The sequence below is a fragment of the Condylura cristata genome, unplaced genomic scaffold, assembly GCF_000260355.1.
Source record: "Condylura cristata isolate star-nosed mole 26May11 unplaced genomic scaffold, ConCri1.0 scaffold00021, whole genome shotgun sequence".
NCBI classification, from domain to species: domain Eukaryota; kingdom Metazoa; phylum Chordata; class Mammalia; order Eulipotyphla; family Talpidae; genus Condylura; species Condylura cristata.
The window spans coordinates 27,883,901-27,902,077 of record NW_004567122.1 but is presented as its reverse complement, the minus strand read 5'-3'; the positions used below and the strand labels follow the sequence as shown (position 1 = coordinate 27,902,077).

Genomic DNA, 18,177 nt, shown 5'->3' with positions numbered 1-18,177 from the left:
AAGGACTATTAGTAGTTTTCGTAGTAGTAGTAGTATTGTAAATTGGTGATGTCATTATGGAAAATGGTATGGTGTTTCCTCAAAAAATTAAAAATTTATCTACTACATATAATTCAGCAATGCTATTTCCTGGGAGTATAGCCAAAGAAAATGAAATCACTGCGAAATGGCATTCTGCACCCCATGTCTCTGCGGCATTAGTCACAATAGCCCAGACATGGAAGCAACCCGTGTGTCCATTGATGGAGGAATGGACAAAGAAAATGTGATGCATGCAAACATGGTATACTATCCCTCAATAAAAAAAGAAATCCTGCCATTTTTGACAACGTGGATGAATCTGGAGGGCATTGTGGAAAGTGAAATAAGTCAGACAGAAAAAGACAACTATCTTATAATTGCACTTTGTGTGAAATCTGAAAAAGCCAAACCCAAAAGAACAGATTAGATTGATAGTGGGTTGGTGTAGATTTGGAGAGATTTTGAGTTAAAAGATACAAGTTTAACCAAAAGAGATTTTTGTTAAAAGGTACACGTTTCCAGTTATTAAATGAGCAGGTTCTTGGGATTTAATGTACATGTTATGTTGGTACAATTAGTTACCATTACTCTGTTGTATACTTTTGTGAGAGAGTAGACCTTACTACAAAAAAAAAAAAAAATTAACAGAAGCTATGTGAGATGGTGGGTATGTTAATGAACATTATTGTGGTAATATTTTCACAGTTTGGTAACTTAATGATGTGTTGATGAACAATAGACTTCATATAAAACAATAGGCCACATCATTCAGCCTAAGTATGTAGTGGGCTACATCCACTAGGTTTGTGTAATTACAGCCTATGATGTTTGCACCACAAAGTCACTTCATGGTGAATTTCTCCTGATATGTCCCATCTTAAACAACACGTGGTATGTCTTAAACTTATGGAGCTTTATATGTCAGTGATATCTCAGTAAAGCTGTGGGTGGGGAGAGGGGGAAATTAATCCAGAGTTCTCTTACCAGACCTTTTTTTGCTAGCGTAGCAAATGCCAATAACTACTGAAAGGGAGAGCTCAAGGGATAGATCTAGACAGAATTCGCACTGCCCCCTTCCACTTACCATTACTAGCATCTTCTCTTCTTTTTCTTTTTCATTTTTTCTTAAATAAATTAAAAAAAATTTTTTTAAAGATTTATTTATTTATGCATAGAGAACTGGGGTAGATGTGCAGGTTGGGGAGAGGATTCACCAGAGACAGAGCGGGGAGCAGAACAGGCCTACTAACAAGTACACTGCTGAGGGGAGCAGGAAAGGTCTGCCATGCCATGTGGCAGGGATCCGGTCAGGAAAGGTCTGCCGTGCCATGTGGCAGGGATCAAACTCATGCTGAAGTGGCTTTAGCTTCTTAGTGCTTTGCTTTAACCTGCCGAACCACCAGGGAGGGTGTCCTTTTTCTTAAATAAATTTTAAAAAGTCATTCTTCTATGTTCTTGTTGCTTTTTACAGAGATTACCAGGTTTGCATCTCCAACAGTCTTGTTCTTCTATTGTATAAATAGGCATTTGCCAAAGTCTGTTCTGAGGAATACTAGTTTCCTCATGATACTCTGTGGGACAAGGAGTTTTGTACCCAAATGGCTTTAAAAATTGCTATGTAAGAATGCTGTACTCCCAGCAAGATTCATAACACACAGATATAGTAAAAGCTTGAAAACACCCATAGAAAATTTGTCTGAGGGTGTCCTATATTAGACTTTAGAACCCTCTGTGGCTGTTGTGTATAGACTGAGTATTTTATGAAACTTGTGTTGGAAAACACTGGTCCTTTGCTGAAATTTGAGAGAACAATGTTTTAGTGAAAAACAGAACCAATAGAGATTTACTTAAGGAATTGACTTTCTCTCACCAATGGGTGTGTGTGTGTGTGTGTGTGTGTGTGTGTGTGTGTGTGTATATATACATACATATGTATATAATAATATATATAAATCTCATGATATACATACATATACACATATAATATATATCACATATATACAATACATGACATATATAAGGAGGAGTGTGTGTGTGTGTGTACACATCAGAGACAGTGCTTAATTTTATGTGTCAGCTTAACTGGGGTAAGAGATGCCCAGTAGTTGGCAAAAAATTATTTCTCTGGGCCTCCCTGGTGGTGCAGGGATTAAAGTGTCAACACTCTCAAGCCATTGTCAATCATTATGGCATGAGGGCATGGGTTCAATTCCCTGCCAGGGAGCTGACTTACATGGTGCAGCAGACCTCTCCTGTCTCACCTGCTACTCCCCTCAGCGGTGAATTTCGTTCAGTCAGCCTGCCTGTTCTGCTCCCCACTTTTATCTCCTGTGAATTCTTTCACTTCCCATCCCCCTCCCTACCTCTGGCCTAGACTTCAGTTCTTGTATGCATATATACATAAAAATAAATGTTTAAAAATTATTTCTGGGTATGTCTGTGAAGGTTTCTCTAGAAGATATTAGCATCTGAATCTGTAGCTGAGAAAAGACTTTCAGCTATATAGATTGGCTTCATCCAACCTGCTAAGAGTTTGAGTAGAATAAAAAGAGGGAGGAAGAGTGAATTCCCTCTGTCTTTTAAACTGGACCAGTTTCTTGTCTAGTGTTCCTCCTGGTTCTTGGGTCCTCTAGGACTTAAAACAACAACTCTCATTTTTAGGGCTTAAGACCCAGATGTAATTACACCACTGGCTTTCCTGGTTCCCCAGTTGCAGAGAGCTGACTGTGGAAATTTTCAGCTTCTATCATAACCATCTGCTATGACATCTAGAGTGGCAATTCCTTAACAGATCTCCTTGTGTATATATGTTATGCCTATAGTAGCCTTGTTTTAAATTTTGGCTCCAGTACTTACTAGTTGTGTGACCCTGACATCACTTGTGTGAATCATAAATTGAAGTTAATAATAGTTTAGGCTTTCTAGCTTGTTGAGAGGATTAATGAGTAAAATGCTTACAATGATAATAGCACATATATTACTTCTGTTAAATACTTGTGCATATTCATTATTATTTCTGTAGAATTAATTCCTTGAAGTACGTTTGCTGACTTCAACAGCTGTATCATAACAATAATACCTATTCCTTGGATCTTGTTATGAGGCTCTGGAACCTAGTGAACATCCTCTAAGTGTTTGCTGTGATGATGATGAAGATCATAAGCTAAGCATGTGCTCAGTGATAGAATATGGCAGTCGATAAAAGAATAAAAGTCTTGACTTCACAATGAAGCTTGAATTCTAGTGATATCCAAGATTGTATTAAATTCTAAGGTATTTAAATGGATAGGGTATTTACATTTTGGAGGCAGGAAGAGAAAGGGGGCCTGAATAATATTTTATTGAGCTGGGTGAATTTAGTTGGGAACTAGAGAGAGTCACACTTTGATGAAGGCCTGGATGAACCATTTTACCATCAAGGGATTCAGTTGATGAAATGCTACATGATATTCCAGGAAAATGAGGTTATTTCTTACATTGGTTTCACATTTCCTCAATTTTAAGCTATTTTAGTTCAAGCACACATGCTTCTTGCAATTTATGAATCACATGATTCAGGAGTTTTCTATTCATTTTACCTTCATGGTAGAGAAGAACTGTTGGCATGGTAACCACCCATCCTTTCTTTTTTTCTGCACTTTAGTGCTCTGTTCTGGCTAACCCAGCATCTGTTTCTCAGCAGCAGAGTCCTAATGGGTGTTTGGCTCCTGGCTTGCCATCTAGTCAGGAAGTAGGGACATGGTTCTTTTTGGAATAGCACCCCCTAAAGTGAAGAGATACTTTTCTATCACATCCTGACAGTTTTGAGCTCTTAATTCACAATTACAAACAGTTCTTGTCTCATCTTTTTCATTTTTTTGATGTTCTTCTACTATGCCTTTATTGCTAGCAATGAACCATAATAGTTCATTTTTTCTTTTTGTGTAGCTTTGTGCGATATAATGGCTTTCAGCATAATCACATTTATGTAGCTAGCGATCAACTTTAGAATATTTTCACCCATATACTCTAGTAGTAATGTCCGTTCTCTTCCTAGCCCCTCCACCCATCTCCCACTCGCCAACCCCAAGCCTTCGGCAGCCACAAATCTACTTTCTGTCTCTGTAGATTTGCCTCTCTTGGAATCATGCCATATGTGGTCATTCATAATTGCCTTTCGCTTAGCATTACATTTTCAAGGTCCATCCATGCTGCGGAACCTCAGTATTTCATTCCTTTTTATTGTGGAATAATATTTCACTCATTATGCCACATTGGCTATAACTTAACTTTTGGCTATTATGAATGATAGTGTTATGAATACTCATGTACAGGTCTTATATGGATGTATATTTTTATTTCTCTGGGCATCTACCTAGGAGTGACACTGCTAGGTTATATGAGAACTCTATTTTAAACTTTTGAGGAACAGTTATAATGTTTTGTAAAATAGTGCTACCATTTCACACTTCTGTCAGTAGGACATGGAGCTTCCAGTTTGTCCGTATTCTTACCAGCACTTGCTATCTGTGTTTTTTATTACAGCTACCTGCCTGTGCATGAGGTGGTATCTCCTTGTGGCTTTGATTTGCTTTTCTCTGATGACTAGTGATGTTGCGCATCTTTTCAAGTGTTCTCTGATCACTTACATACCTTACTAGAGAAATGTTTATTCAGATCCTTTGCCCATTTTTAAATTGGATTCTATGTGTATTATGGCATTGTAAGCATTTATTTTTGTTGCTTCTAGTACAAACCTCTTATTAGATATATGATTCACAAAATTTTTCTTGTGTTCTATGGGCTGTATTTTTTCTTTCCTGGTGCTCTGCTGGTGTCTGACCCCATCCTACCATCACCCACTGGTGTCCTTTGAAGCATAAAATTTATGAGTTTTGAAGTTTACTTAGATTTTTTTCACCTTTATTTTGTGTGTGTGCTTTTGATATTGTATGCGATAAACCATTGCTTTACTCAAAGCCTGAAGATTGACCGCCTATTTTCTTCTAGGAGTTTTATAGTGCTAGCTCTTACATTTAGGCCATTGATTCCTTCTGAGTTAAGTTTTGTGAATGATACATGGTGAATGATACAGCTTTATTCTTTTGCATGTGAATATCCAGTTGTTGCAGCACCATTAATGAAAAAAGCTATTCTTTCCCAGTTGAATGGTCTTGGCACCCTTGTCAATAATCAGTTAATTGAAAATGTGAAGGTTTGTTTCTAGATATTCACTTCTGTTCTTTTGGTCTATTTGTCAATCCTTGTGCTATTACTATACTGTCTTTAGCTTGTAATAAGTTTCAAAACTGGGAACTGTGAGTCCTCCAACTTTGTTAATTTTTAAGGTTGCTTTGGCCACTGTAGGTGCCATCCACTTCTATGTGAATTTTAGCTTCAATTTGTTAATTTCTGCAAAAAGTCAGCTGGGAGTTTGATAGGAATTATGTAGACTCTGTAGAAAAGTTTGAGGGAGTGTTGCCATCTTGTTCATCCACTCCATGAATACTGGAAATCTTTCCATTTATTTAATTCTTCCTTAATTTCTTTCAACCTATATAATAATTTCTTTATTTTATAGGTTCTGCACTTATTTTGTTAACTCTTTTTGCTGTTATTGTAAATGGAGTTTTTCTAATATTATTTCTGGGTTATTCTGTTGCAGCTGTATAGAAATTACATTGAATTTTGTTCCTCTTGTATTCTGTAGTCTTCTTAAATGCACTTACTTGTTTTAGTCGTTTTTTAGTAGCTTCCTTAGGACTTCCTACAAAGAAGATCATGTCATCTATGAATATAGTATTTTTTCCTTCCTTCCAATTTGGATGCCTTTTATTATTATTATTATTATTCTTTGCTTTATTTCATTGTCTCGCTGGCTAGTCACCCACCTCTTACCTTATTTTGCAGTATTTGATACAGTTGATCATTTCTTATCACTTGTAGGTTGCTATTCACTTGACTTCTTAGAGACGGCATCTTTTGATTTTCCTCATCTCATTGTCTGCATTCACATCACTTTTTGCCGGTTCTTTCCCTCCTTATAGCTGAACTGTACTTCTCGACAAATCACAACGTGTATAATCCTACTTTTCTCTTCTCAAGGTGTCATTTGGAGTAGTGTGGTGGGTCAGGAGAAAAAGATCTCATAGGGTCACTGGGCAATAGAAACAGAATGGTTGTGAGCCATGTGGTGTTTTGGGACTTCGGCTGTCCTCTTCCATGCTGAGTGGACACATAGAGGTGCCTGCGTGTGCAGACAGACTTCCCCACCTCAGGGAAAGCTTAGCACAATGTTGGCTGGTTTCTCTTAGCTACTTTTGCATATTAGATTTTCTTTGTTTTTGAGGTTATCTTACCCACCCAGTAGAACCTCTCTCATTTATTGACTTAATTGGATTTCCCTTTATCTTTGGTCCTCATTCCCTATTACTTCTTTCCCATAGTTGTATAAATTGTCATCTCCTCTGAGTTTGTGCAATATATTCCTCTCTGACATTTGTTTGTTTAGTACTTGGCTCTGAAACTTGCTCAACTTTTCTGAGTCAACACTTCTTTATTAAAAGGTTGGTTACAAAAAAATATATATCGTTATATTTAAATAATAGTGGCAGCTCCATTTGCTCCCTAAAATCATATCTTTATTAGAAGTGAAAATGTCCACTATGAATCTGGTCATGTTGGGAACACATATTTATAATAAGTCTTTTTTTCCAAATTAAAAAAAGAAACAAACATTTACACTGTTCTCAGGTGGCATCTACAGTCACATTTGTCCCCATGATTTATGTCTCCAGGCAGCTAAAAAAGGAGGAAAAATGGTCTTGAGACCCAGTTAGGGGCAGAACCAGTTGTGTCAAGTTAAGCTGGTTTGTTCTGAGAAAATCTGTTAAGGGTCTACTGTCCACTGTGGGTGAGGTCCCATCCCAAGGTATTGCCTCTTGGTGTCCAGAGAGCTCCCCCCTTCCCAGAAAACTCCTCACTGCTAGCTTGATTTATCTGCTGAACCTTTCCTGGTCGCCATTCTCTATTGGAGCTAAACTTTTTTCCATCTTTCACAGCTAAGTGTCAGCCAATCATGAAGTTTTATGATAAAGTATCTGGGGTCAGAAATGTATTCAAGACTCAGGTTTCTGTCAGGGATTTGTGTCATCTGAGCTTCACAGAACAGATGATGTCGAAGGGTATTTATAGCTCTAGCCTGCTCAGGCTTTGTGATTCTATTCTCTGATAAGGGAACTTGGACTAATGTCACTGAGGTGTGCAACCAGCACAGTATTTGGCACTGAATTAATATACTACACCAGGGGTGGCAAATATGTAGCTTCTCATCCATCTGTCAACCTTGGTAGACAGATGGACATCATATTTATCTTAGCACTTACACAGAACCCAGTCATTACCTCAGACTTTTCAAACCAGTGGATCACAGTTAAACTGGGTTTGTCTTTCTTATCCTCCCTCCTACCTCTCATAATCTAAAGGGAGGGACTATGAAGGTAAGAACACCATAGTTGGGAGCATGGATTCTGGGGTTTAGCTATCTGCATTCAGATCCTGTCTCCATTGCTCCCATTCTCTGTGACCATGGGAAAGTTACCTGACTTCTCTGGGCCTCAGTTTCCTTATTTTAATATAGAACAAAACAAGAGTACTACTTCATGGGATTATAGAGAGGATTAAATGAAGTAAATGTATAAAAAAGTGTATAGAATAGTGCTGGCACAATGTAAATCAAGTAGTGTTAATTGTCATGTTAGTCATAGGCATGGTAAAAACTTGAAAGGCTGATGGAGGGAAAATTCTTGGGTTAACATGACACACAGCACCCCTTCAGTCTCCAGAGTATTTTATTATTCATTCTGACTTTTAATGTAAATTAACCCCATTTTCTGATTCATTCATTTCCTCCCCAAATGTTTAGGAACTACTTTGTTCCAGATGTCTAGGTTTAACAGTAGACAAGCCCTTTTTAGGGCACACAGTGTCAGGGGTGGGTGAAGAACAAGTAAAAAAGGTAGTTTTAATATTTTTAATTGCAATGATTTTAGTTTGCAAAGGATCTTTAGGGATCACTTTATGTGCAGGTGGAGTCTTCCTGGGGATAGTGTTAAATCTGGGTGAGAAGAGAAACATTAGTGAATCTCTTGGGGGAATTCTTGATACTTGTTCTTGAGAGTTGCACACTTCAGTGGCGTGCTCATGCTCCTCAGTGTTCATTTAATCTCTTGACTGACAGCCCCAACCTTTTCCTGCTGCTCCTGAGCTGTTCTTTTGTCTTAGTCAGGGCTAATGGAGCTGGGGAGCAGAAAGTAAGGAAAAATGAAAGAGACCTGAATTTGTAACTACAGATAGTTGAATCTCTCAGTGTGCCCTAAGAAAGTATGACTATTCAGCTTATTGGGATCTTTGAAAAATTGATGAGACCAGTCTGCAAATTCTGCAAAGATAGGACAAATCTCTATGAAAGCCTTGTATGACAGCAGTGTAGAGTCTGGGTGGGTGAAAATATATTTTTTCATTGTTTTTTCTTTATTGAGGAGACATTGGTTTATGAGTAGGTTTAATAGATGTCTTTAGGGGAATAGGTTTACCCCTCCTCAGATGTATGTTCCACATTGAAAAATATTCTTGTTTGTTGGGGATGGGTGTTTGTTCTGTGACCCATTTTGTCCCCTCACTGGTGTCTTACAGTAAGCAGCTGTTGTGTGACGTGATGATTGTGGCCGAAGATGTCGAGATAGAAGCCCACCGTGTGGTCCTGGCAGCCTGCAGCCCCTACTTCTGTGCGATGTTCACAGGTATGATGAGAGGCAAGTAAGAACCAGCAGGTATGGGGCTGTAGCCCCACAGGGAGGACAAAGGAGGGTGGTAGCATGAGGGGAGGGAGGGAAGAGAAGGCAATAGCAGAGCAATACTTCCACGTGCCAGACACTGTGTTTTGCATCTTGGATAATATTATGGAGCCCTAGTTGCAGCCAGGTCAGTTGGGCATGCAGCTCCCTGTTCCCCATGAGGAGAAAAGTGGTGAAAGTAGTTCATTAATTGTGCAACTCTGGCATGCATCGTAATCACGCCGAGGAGCTTGTTAAAAATGCAGGCTCTTGGGCTCATCCCCAGGCACTCAGATCACTTTCTTGGCTGATGAGGAACGCTGAGGCCAAGAGAGGAAGGATTTGCCAAAGGTCACACAGTGATTGTGTGGGACTTGGCTTCCTGACACCAAAGGTCCGGGGCTGTGCTGTCTGCTCCACAGTTTACCGGTGGTGGTTCTTCCCTCCACAGGGGGCCATGGCCACCTCTAGCATTTACAGGAGTGTGGGAGATGTTTGGGGAAGTGATGGTGGGGCTTAGAGGTTAGTAAGACACAGGAATGTTCACCATCTGGCATTCAGCTTCAGCATCTTTGCCAACCTTGCAGGGAGTTCCTGTTTCCTGGGTATGCCAAATTGGCTGGTGCAACCACTTCACATGGTACCTCAGTGGCTTAATCCCTGAAGCCCTCAGGCTGAGATTATAGTTCCTCACAACACTTGCCCTGAACAAGGTGCTCTAAACCATTGCTGACTTAGGACCAGCTGGGCGGGGTGAGGGCACCTGGACTGAGTCAGGTGTCCTTTCTCATGGCCTCCGAGCACCCTGCGCTCTCTCCAGGTCTGGTGACTCACTCTGCGTTGTCATGTTTCCTGGTGAATGCAGTCCTCATGCTCTGATGGCTCATGTATCAGCTGCTTCTTGTTCTGCAGTTTACAGCTCTAGCTTCTTTTGCTCAGAGAGGGCCTCTTCTGATCATTCCCCACTGAGTCTCTTCCTTCTATATAATTTTTTTTAAAGAGTTATTTATTTGTACATACAGAACTGGGGTACAGAGGCTCAGGGGCGGCGAGAGGCTTCACCAGAGACAGAGCGGGGAGCAGAACAGGCAGATCTATGAAGTACACTGCTGAGGGGAGCAGCGGGCGGGTCAGGAGAGGTCTGCCACGCCATGTGGTCACCTCTGGGGCAGGCGGGAATCAAACTCATGCAGAAGTGGCTTTAGCTTCTTAGTGCTGTGCTTTAATCCGCTGCACCATCAGGGAGGGCCCCTACTCTATAATTTAACATTTTTTTCCCCATAATATTTGTCACTATTTATAAAACATGTATGTTTGTTTTTATGTGTATTTTACCCATCTCTCCTCACAAGCATTTAAGTTCCATGAAGACAGGAACCTTGTTTGTTACTACATATATTGTGAGCACTGGGCACACTTAAGAATCAGATATGTTTTAAGTGAATGAATGAATGTTTCCAACATTTGATTGTGAGTTCTGGGTCCCTGGGAACCATGTCTTAATGTTGCTGAATCAGTACTCACTAAGGGACTTGGTATTTTGGGGGCAGTGGCTAAGTGAAGTTTTCGAGAATGAAAACTTTGCTTGCTAAGAATGGGTGTCTGCAGGCACATTTTGCTGGACGGGCCCAGCCTGTGCAGGGCAAGAGAGATTCTTGCAGGGGGAGAATTGGTATTTGTGTTTTGGGAGTTCCTCCCATGTGCTTCCTCGTTGGCTCACCATGGAAAGGAGCTGTCTTCACTCGGAGCTGTGTCTTAGCTAAGTAGACCAAACTCACCTTAAGCCTTGGGCCAGGAATTTCATAAAGTAGCCTGGGAAAGCAGCTGATTTTACTACCAGGAAATTTTCAGTTACATTCTCTTCGGATTAATCTTAAACCATACTGGTAAGATTTTTTACTTATTTTCCTCCCTTTCCATTCTTCTCTTTTAAGAGAATTTTTCTTGTCTGCAGTAGTTTTGTCAGTCACTGTTCTCTGTGTGTGTGGTTTGGAAAGTCCAGTTTTCAAAGGAATCTGTTTGGAATTGCAATGAATTGTAGTCTTGGCTTCATTTGTTTTTGCTAATGCGTTTGCCTCAGGGATCGTAGAAGTGCCTAAACAAAACCAAGGTGATTTTAGAAATGGAGAGAGAAGATAATTCTAGGCAGGCCGCAGATTCTCCTGATTGAAGGAAGAAGAGACTCAAGAGAGGAATGCAACCTAATGTAATGTCCAGCTTCCTGGCCAGGGATTGAACTCATGATGCCGTGGCTGGTGATAGCTTCATAATACTGAGACTTAACCCTTTATGCCACAGGGAGGCCATTATTAAGTCCATTTCTATCAACATATTTATGCACCCCCACAAAAAAAATTTTGTAACTTTCTTTTAACTTGAGTGGTGTTATTACAGTCTTTTATTAAGCTGAAGGTGTTTTTATTTTTGTATTCTGAGTTTATGTTGTATTTGGAGGTTCTAAATACCAACCCCACTCCTTAACCATGTTAGTAACTTGGAAAAAATGTGAAACTGAGATGTGAGTGCCCATAGGCAAGTGTCCAAGGGCAGCTGGCCTGGGAGAAGACTTGGGATGGGCAGTCAACAGGAGTGGATAGGCCAGCAGTGTGGATTCTGTCTGTCTGTCTCCTGAGAGTGTGGAATACTTGCTATTCACCCCACCCCCATTCTCTTCATGTAGCACATCTATCCCAGGAATTAATTTTCCCAAAATAGCCTAGTCAGTTTTTTCTTTCTTTATCATAACCTTTATTATGGGATCTATGTATTGTGGTGTTTATACTCCATATAGGTCCCTACATGTCATCCAACTATTTAAAAAATCACTCTACTTTATGGGTTTAAAGGAACTGTGGCCTTTACTAATATATATGTGGGTAAGGGTCTTATGCCCAAGACATTGAGCTTCTACTCCATAAGAAACTCTGGCAGTGAGCTCTCCCTCTTTCTGGTTCTGTCATACTATCTATGTAGTAGCTGATTGTAGATTGTATTGGTCTTTGTTTTCTAAAGAAGAGTTACGGCCTAGTTTTTTTTTTTTTTTTTTAAGATTTATTTATTTGTACATACAGAACTGGGGTACAGGCCAGAGGCTCAGAGGTGGCGAGAGGCTTCACTAGAGACAGAGTGGGGAGCAGAACAGGCAGATGGATGAAGCACACTGCTGAGGGGAGCAGCGGGTGGGTCAGGTGAGGTCTGCAGCGCCATGTGGTCACCTCCGGGGCGGGCGGGGATGGAACTCATGCGGAAGTGGCTTTACCTTCTCAGTGCAGTGCTTTAACCCGCTGCACCACCAGGGAGGGCCACAGCCTAGTTTTTATTAGATTTAGCTTGATATTCAATTGGTATCTGCATAATGAGGAGAAGTAGGGAGGAGGAATAGTAGAAATATTAGGATTGTGCAGAGGTCAGGAGAGGGCAGGCAAGAGGCAAATGACTTAGGTTTTGAGTGGACACCAACCGTCACAAAGCAGAACAATGAAAGTCCATCTGTCTTACTCATGGGCACAAACTCATTGCATAGAATCTTTGTTTCACTCTTCCTTCACCCCAGACTCTGCCAGGCCATGGCCCACGCCTGTGTTCTGGGTGTTTGTGTGGTGAACTGAGGCCTTTAAGATCTTCTCATAATACGCAGCCCAGCAGTATTTAATCCAAGACAATGAATGGGGCAGGGAGGAAGGGAGCTGAATCTTTGCTTTGGATAAGGGAAGTTGTAGAACAGTACTATGTCTTAGGGTCTAGTTTCTGAGAGTTTTGCCCCTGCAGAGATTGGTTAGAATAGATCAGAAGAAAAAAAAATGACTTAGAAGCATTGAGACTGCTGAGGATTAGAAAGTCATTGCCTCATGTTGCATGTGAGTGTCTGCTCCAGCGTGAGAGTCAGTTAGCTGGTCTGAAACTACATGATACAGGGGTTCTTCTTGTCCCTCCCATACTATATCAACATAGAGGTGTGGGATTTGCTGCCTTAGGACACCCAGATTGGAGGCTGGGGGTTGTCTAAAAAATTTGTAAAAAAAAAATTTCTTTATGCAGAAATGGTGATTTTTTAAAAAAAAATTTATAACAGTTTATTTTTACATCATTTTGTACACTTTTTTGTTTTTATCTCAATTGTAATCCCCGTGGGCTTCCCATCACCAAATCACCTGTGTGCCATCACCATAGTCCCGTGTACTTTCCTCCCCCCTCCTCATCCCACGTTTTTGATCCCATTCCCCACTCCACCCCCATAAAATGTCTCTGGTATATGGCTGTTCATTATTCTTATTATTTTCTTGCCTGGTCCATTATACTCCTGCTATGAGTGAAAGGTGATTTTTTTTTAAGGCTTGACTTGAATATGGTTCAACACAGGCCCAGATGGCCACCTGGGAACATAGACCTTCATGCAGATAACTTCAGCTCCTCATTAAGGTGTGACTAGATTGACCATACTGCTCTGGGATAGACTTGTCTGGGTTTAGAGTCATCTAGCCTTGAAATCCAGATCATCGTTGAGGATGCCCATGTGTAATGGATGCTTTGTGAATGTTCTTAGAGGCTTGGAGTTGTTGATGTGAAGGCCACTTTGCAAGCATTAAATACGGGAACAGGAATTCCAACTTGCGCTGGGAGATGATGTGCTCTGGAAAGGGCTTTGGAGCCTTAAAGAGCTGGGGCTCCGGTCCTGACTCCAGCACCTCTCTGATCTTCAGCTTTCTTACCTGTGAGATTTGAGTAATAACAATAACCAGGGAATAAGTGGTGGTAATGAGAATGACTCATACAATACAGAACAGGTACTTCCTAAACTTTGCTTTTATTATTGTATAACACTTAGCTTGCAAGTCTGCTGTGCAAGGCTCGACTCTTGATGACCAGCTGCCTCAGTGGTGGTCAGGTTGATGAAACCTCTGTGTGACTGCACAGGCATTTCCTACCTAACTTGGCGTTCCATGTGCCTCCAGCTGAGCAGGGAGGCCTCCCCAAGTGGAGGAGGCAGTGATGCCAGGGAGCATGGTGATAGTGTGATAGCGACCACTGCCGATCTGAGTCCTGACATCACAGCTCATCGTCCTCTTTGATTCTCACACAGTATTGGGACAAAGGCAGGGCAGGGGATATCCTTATTGCACAGGAGGCAGGGGTCTCCATTTGCCAAGAAATGATCCAGAACACTCCCCGGCAAGAAAGCTGCGGGGATTTACGCAGGTCCCAGGGTACTTCTTGGGTATTTCTCAGCTCTAGTCAAGTTGGCAACCCAGAGTTTAGGACCGAGGGAAACGAAAGAAAGATGAATGTAAGAATCTTGTTTTCTTTCCACCTAGAAAATGAAACAACATTGCAAATTTAAGGAGAAGTTAGGAGGAGTGAAAAAGAATTCTACAATTTAAGAACTTCTGTGTGCACTTTTTTTTTTTTGCCCTTTTGACATACAACTTTATAATAATTTAGCTCTGGGTCTCAGAGACACCTGCCAGCCACCCTGCTGCTTCTTTCTCATTTTTGAGGTTTCTTTTGTTGACGAATGGGGTTGAATTTACACTGAGGACTTAGAAGATGAGTCTCCTATGATTGTGAAAGATTTTCCTCTTTCACACCTCAAGATGTACAACCCTCTCTTCCTGCCCCCTTTGTCAGTCTCCCACCCATAAGAGGAGCTCAGTTGTGCACATACAATACTTGCTGGCATTGAGAGCTCTGACTTGGACACCTGTACATTGTAGAGCTGTGGCATTGATTACTTTTCTATGGTTCCTGGAAACTTCTAGGTACAAGGCCCAAAAGTGGAGTTTGAGGATTTAAAGACATTCAAGAGATAACCCTTTAGTCCAGGCCACCATCATCTCCTGCCTGATTTACTGCAGCAGACTATTAAAAAGTCAACATTATCCTATTTTGTGCCCCCTTTTCCAACCCATTCTTCACACTGTAACTGCGATGATCTTTCTAAAATCTTTCTAAATCTAATGAATCCCTCCCCTGCTTAAAATCTGTCAGGGGCTCTGTATTGCACCCAGGGAGAATTCAAACTCCTTAGCCTGGCTTACAAGACCCTTAGGTAGGCCCTGCCCTACTTCTGTCTCCAGCCTTACCCCCCTATTCCTCAACTTGCAATCTGTGCTTCTGTAGCTCCAACCTCTTATGGTACTAGTCATGTTCTTTCTACTTCCAAATCTTTACATATATTCTTTGGGCTTGGACTACTCTCCCTTCACACTGACTTATCTTGATAATTCTGACCTCTTTTCCACATATCATTTTAGATCAGTTGTTCTTAACCATTATGAATAAATCTGATGAAAACAGTGGATTCTCCCCCCCCCAAAAAAAAAAAAAACCCAAATGTGTATTCTGCTCTCAGCTTCAGGGCACAGGAATCCCTATTTGAGAAACTTTTAAGCTGAGCCCCTTTCCAGCATTTAACACACTTTATAGTTACTGGTTTGCTTATCGCTTTCCACTGAATTGAACTCCATGAGGGCAGGACTGTGCCTTGTTCACCTTTGTGTCTTAAAATAGTGCTTGGCACATGGGGATTATTTGATACTTTTGTTGAATGAATGAATGACTATCTGCTGTTTAGTGGATCATGCTCTATTTGGAGGAACAGGACATGCCTGTTAACAGTTAACAGGCATTTATTTTTCTTAAAGTTCAGAATCTGAAGTGACTGGGCTGGTCAACTTGGGAAAACCCAATAGACAAGGGCTTTTGGGTTGACCTTTGTGATCAACTTATAAGGCTCATGTTCTATTTTCTAGAAATATTTTGTCAAAGTAGTAGAGGTAGTTGAAAGTAAGAGTTTTCTAATATTTGATGGTGTCTCCCCTGTAAGGAATTTTGGAGTCCATGGAATTATGAAGTAACAAGAAAAAACCTCTCTTCTTCCCTTCTTTTCCTGTTCCAATATTATTTCTTAAGTGCTGGTATATGTGATGAACTTTGGTAGGTGTTGAGGGCATTTTGGTAAATAAGCTAGATGAGATCCCATCCCTTTTTGTTCTTGCTTTCTAAGTAGTAAGTACCAATAGAAGAATTTGGACTAAGGCCTTGTTTGGGAATACTTTTTTTAACAAGACCATTAGTTATGGTGAGGTTTAAATTATAAAAGGATTTATTAGAATTGACATGAGTTTTAGAGTTAGGCCAAGGTTCAAATTCCAACCCTGCCTCTTACTAGCTATGTACAAATACCTCTTGAAATGCCAATTCTGTAATTTTTGAAACAGAAATAATATCATCTATCTCCTGAGACTGTTGTAAGGATTAAATGAAGTAATGTGTGTGACCCCTAAGCAGAGGTCCTGTACCCAGAAGCAGCAGCACGCCTACCAATTTCAGGGGCTATGTAATCTAAAAATCTTAGTTTGGTTCCAGTATTTCCACTGGTTAATAAGAGATAACGAGATTGGATTCTACTAGCTTGTGTGACTCATAGAGATTACAATTTTCTGTAAGAGAGCTTTCTTAGAAAATAAATGTCTTTGAGGCTCTAGCTTGTCTTTTGCATTTTTATTTGCTTTTTGAAGCTTTAAATACTTAGGTAGAGACTCAGAACTATTTGAGTCATGTAAAGGAATTGGGAAATAAATCTCCAAGAGTCCACTATCTAGGAAACTGTGCCTTAACATTTTCTGGATTACAGACCATTGAGATGCTGATAAAGATGATCTGTCATCCTTCTCCCTCCCACCCTCAAATGACATTATTTTTTGCCCATACAGACAAATATTTTCATAAAATTTCAGGACTTTCCATTTGTTTACCCCAGAGTTACAAAACTCTTAACTTGACTCCCAAGCACAAATTCCACAAGAGAAATCAATCATTCCAGGCCCTGCCTTCACCTTGGCACAAGAGCTTCTGAATCTCTTGATCACACAGCAGGTTGTGGGGTTTATTTTCAGTCCTTTTTTTTTTTTTTAAGTCTAAATTCATAAACTGAGAATTGGATGTCTTTATTATCTTCTATGATACAATTGATTGTTAATCAACTTTTAAATAGTTGTATAGAGAGATGGGTTTGAATTCTGGTTTCTTTGGCATGTATTTGTGTCTTTATGTGTTGGAGTAAACACAAGGAAGAGATACTGTGAGAGCCTTTCTTAGGGGTAGAGGAAAGACCCGCCATCTGTTCCTGTTTCCTTCTCACCTCTGCATCCTGCCCAGGGCTCTAGTGTAAGGCTCCCTGCTGGCTTCCAGCAGCCCTCTGAAGAGAACAGACTGGAGGACATGGCATGGCAGTGAAGGGAGCAGGCTTCTTCCCCTCTTTTCTCCCGTTCCCGTTATTCACGCCTAGAGCCGTGTCAGGAGGAACTGTACATTGGCGGAGGAATTGTGTGCAGCTTGGAGGTGGGCGTGTGCAGCCCACATGCTGTACTGTACTTTATTTTTTTGGCTCGAGTGCACAAATTCCACAGAGAGAAAACAACCGCCCAGGCTCTGTTTTCACACTCACAGAAGGGCTTCCGAATCCCTGCTTCTTGTGGAAGAGTTGTCCTGTATTTCAGTCCACAAAGATACCTGGCTTGGCTCTTTTCCTTCAGAAGTCAGCAGCCCTTGCGACGTGGGCTGGCGCTGCAGGTGCAGGTCAGGCTGAGGCAAGGGGCCTCAGGACAGTGGAGACATGTGCTGCTGCTACCCGAGTTCACAGACTTACATCCTGTCTTTCTTGGATTATTATCAGGGCTTCCCAACTGTTCTTTTGCTTCTGATTTAGCTTCTACCCTGCATCCAAAATTTCATTGAACAATACTGATCTGTTGATGTCATTCCCTGTTTAAAACCTTTCCCTGGTGCTGCTCTTCAGATAAAGTCCGAATTTATTTGCTTGGCTTACGGGACTTGGCAAGTCCTGGCCTCTCTCCACCTCTTCAGCTTCCTGCCTCGCGCTGTCACTCCATGTGCCAGCCCCTTGACCTTCTCACCATACCCAGTGGATCCTTTGCACGTGTGGTTCCTCTACCCAGCTCTTCCTTTCACCTTTTCTGCCAGTGGAACACTTGCTTCTTTAGGATGCCTTTCTGGATCTCCTTGGCAAGGTTCATCTATGTTATGGGACTGAGCACAGTGTAGTGACTGCGAGTATGGACTCTAGAGTCAGGCTAGAGTTTCTAGTCTGGCTTCTAGCCCACACTGGCCCCTCTAGAAGTGTGTGCAAGGTGAAATCCGCCCTCTTGTTTCTTCATCTGTGAAATAGGAATTTTTACTTGTGAATTAGTAGACTTCACAAGTTGTTATGAGAATTAAGAGACAGCACTTTATAATGTTGATTGGTCATAGTCTGCATTCAGTGAAAACACTACTGTTTATTGTTGTTGACATCACAGCACTTTGTGTACATCTCTACTAAGCT

The 18,177-nt window shown here is 41.0% G+C and overlaps 1 protein-coding gene across 3 annotated transcripts in view; it reads left to right on the top strand.

Moving 5' to 3' along the window:
* The window catches only part of KLHL3 (kelch-like family member 3), a 106,408-nt gene that overhangs the window by 16,563 nt on the left and 71,668 nt on the right, over nt 1-18,177 (top strand). For all 3 annotated transcript variants that reach the window (XM_004686755.2, XM_012727967.1, XM_012727966.1), the window contains one exon: nt 8,695-8,801. In XM_004686755.2, coding sequence (XP_004686812.1) covers nt 8,695-8,801 — 107 coding nt within the window. The remainder of the gene's footprint in view (nt 1-8,694; nt 8,802-18,177) is intronic.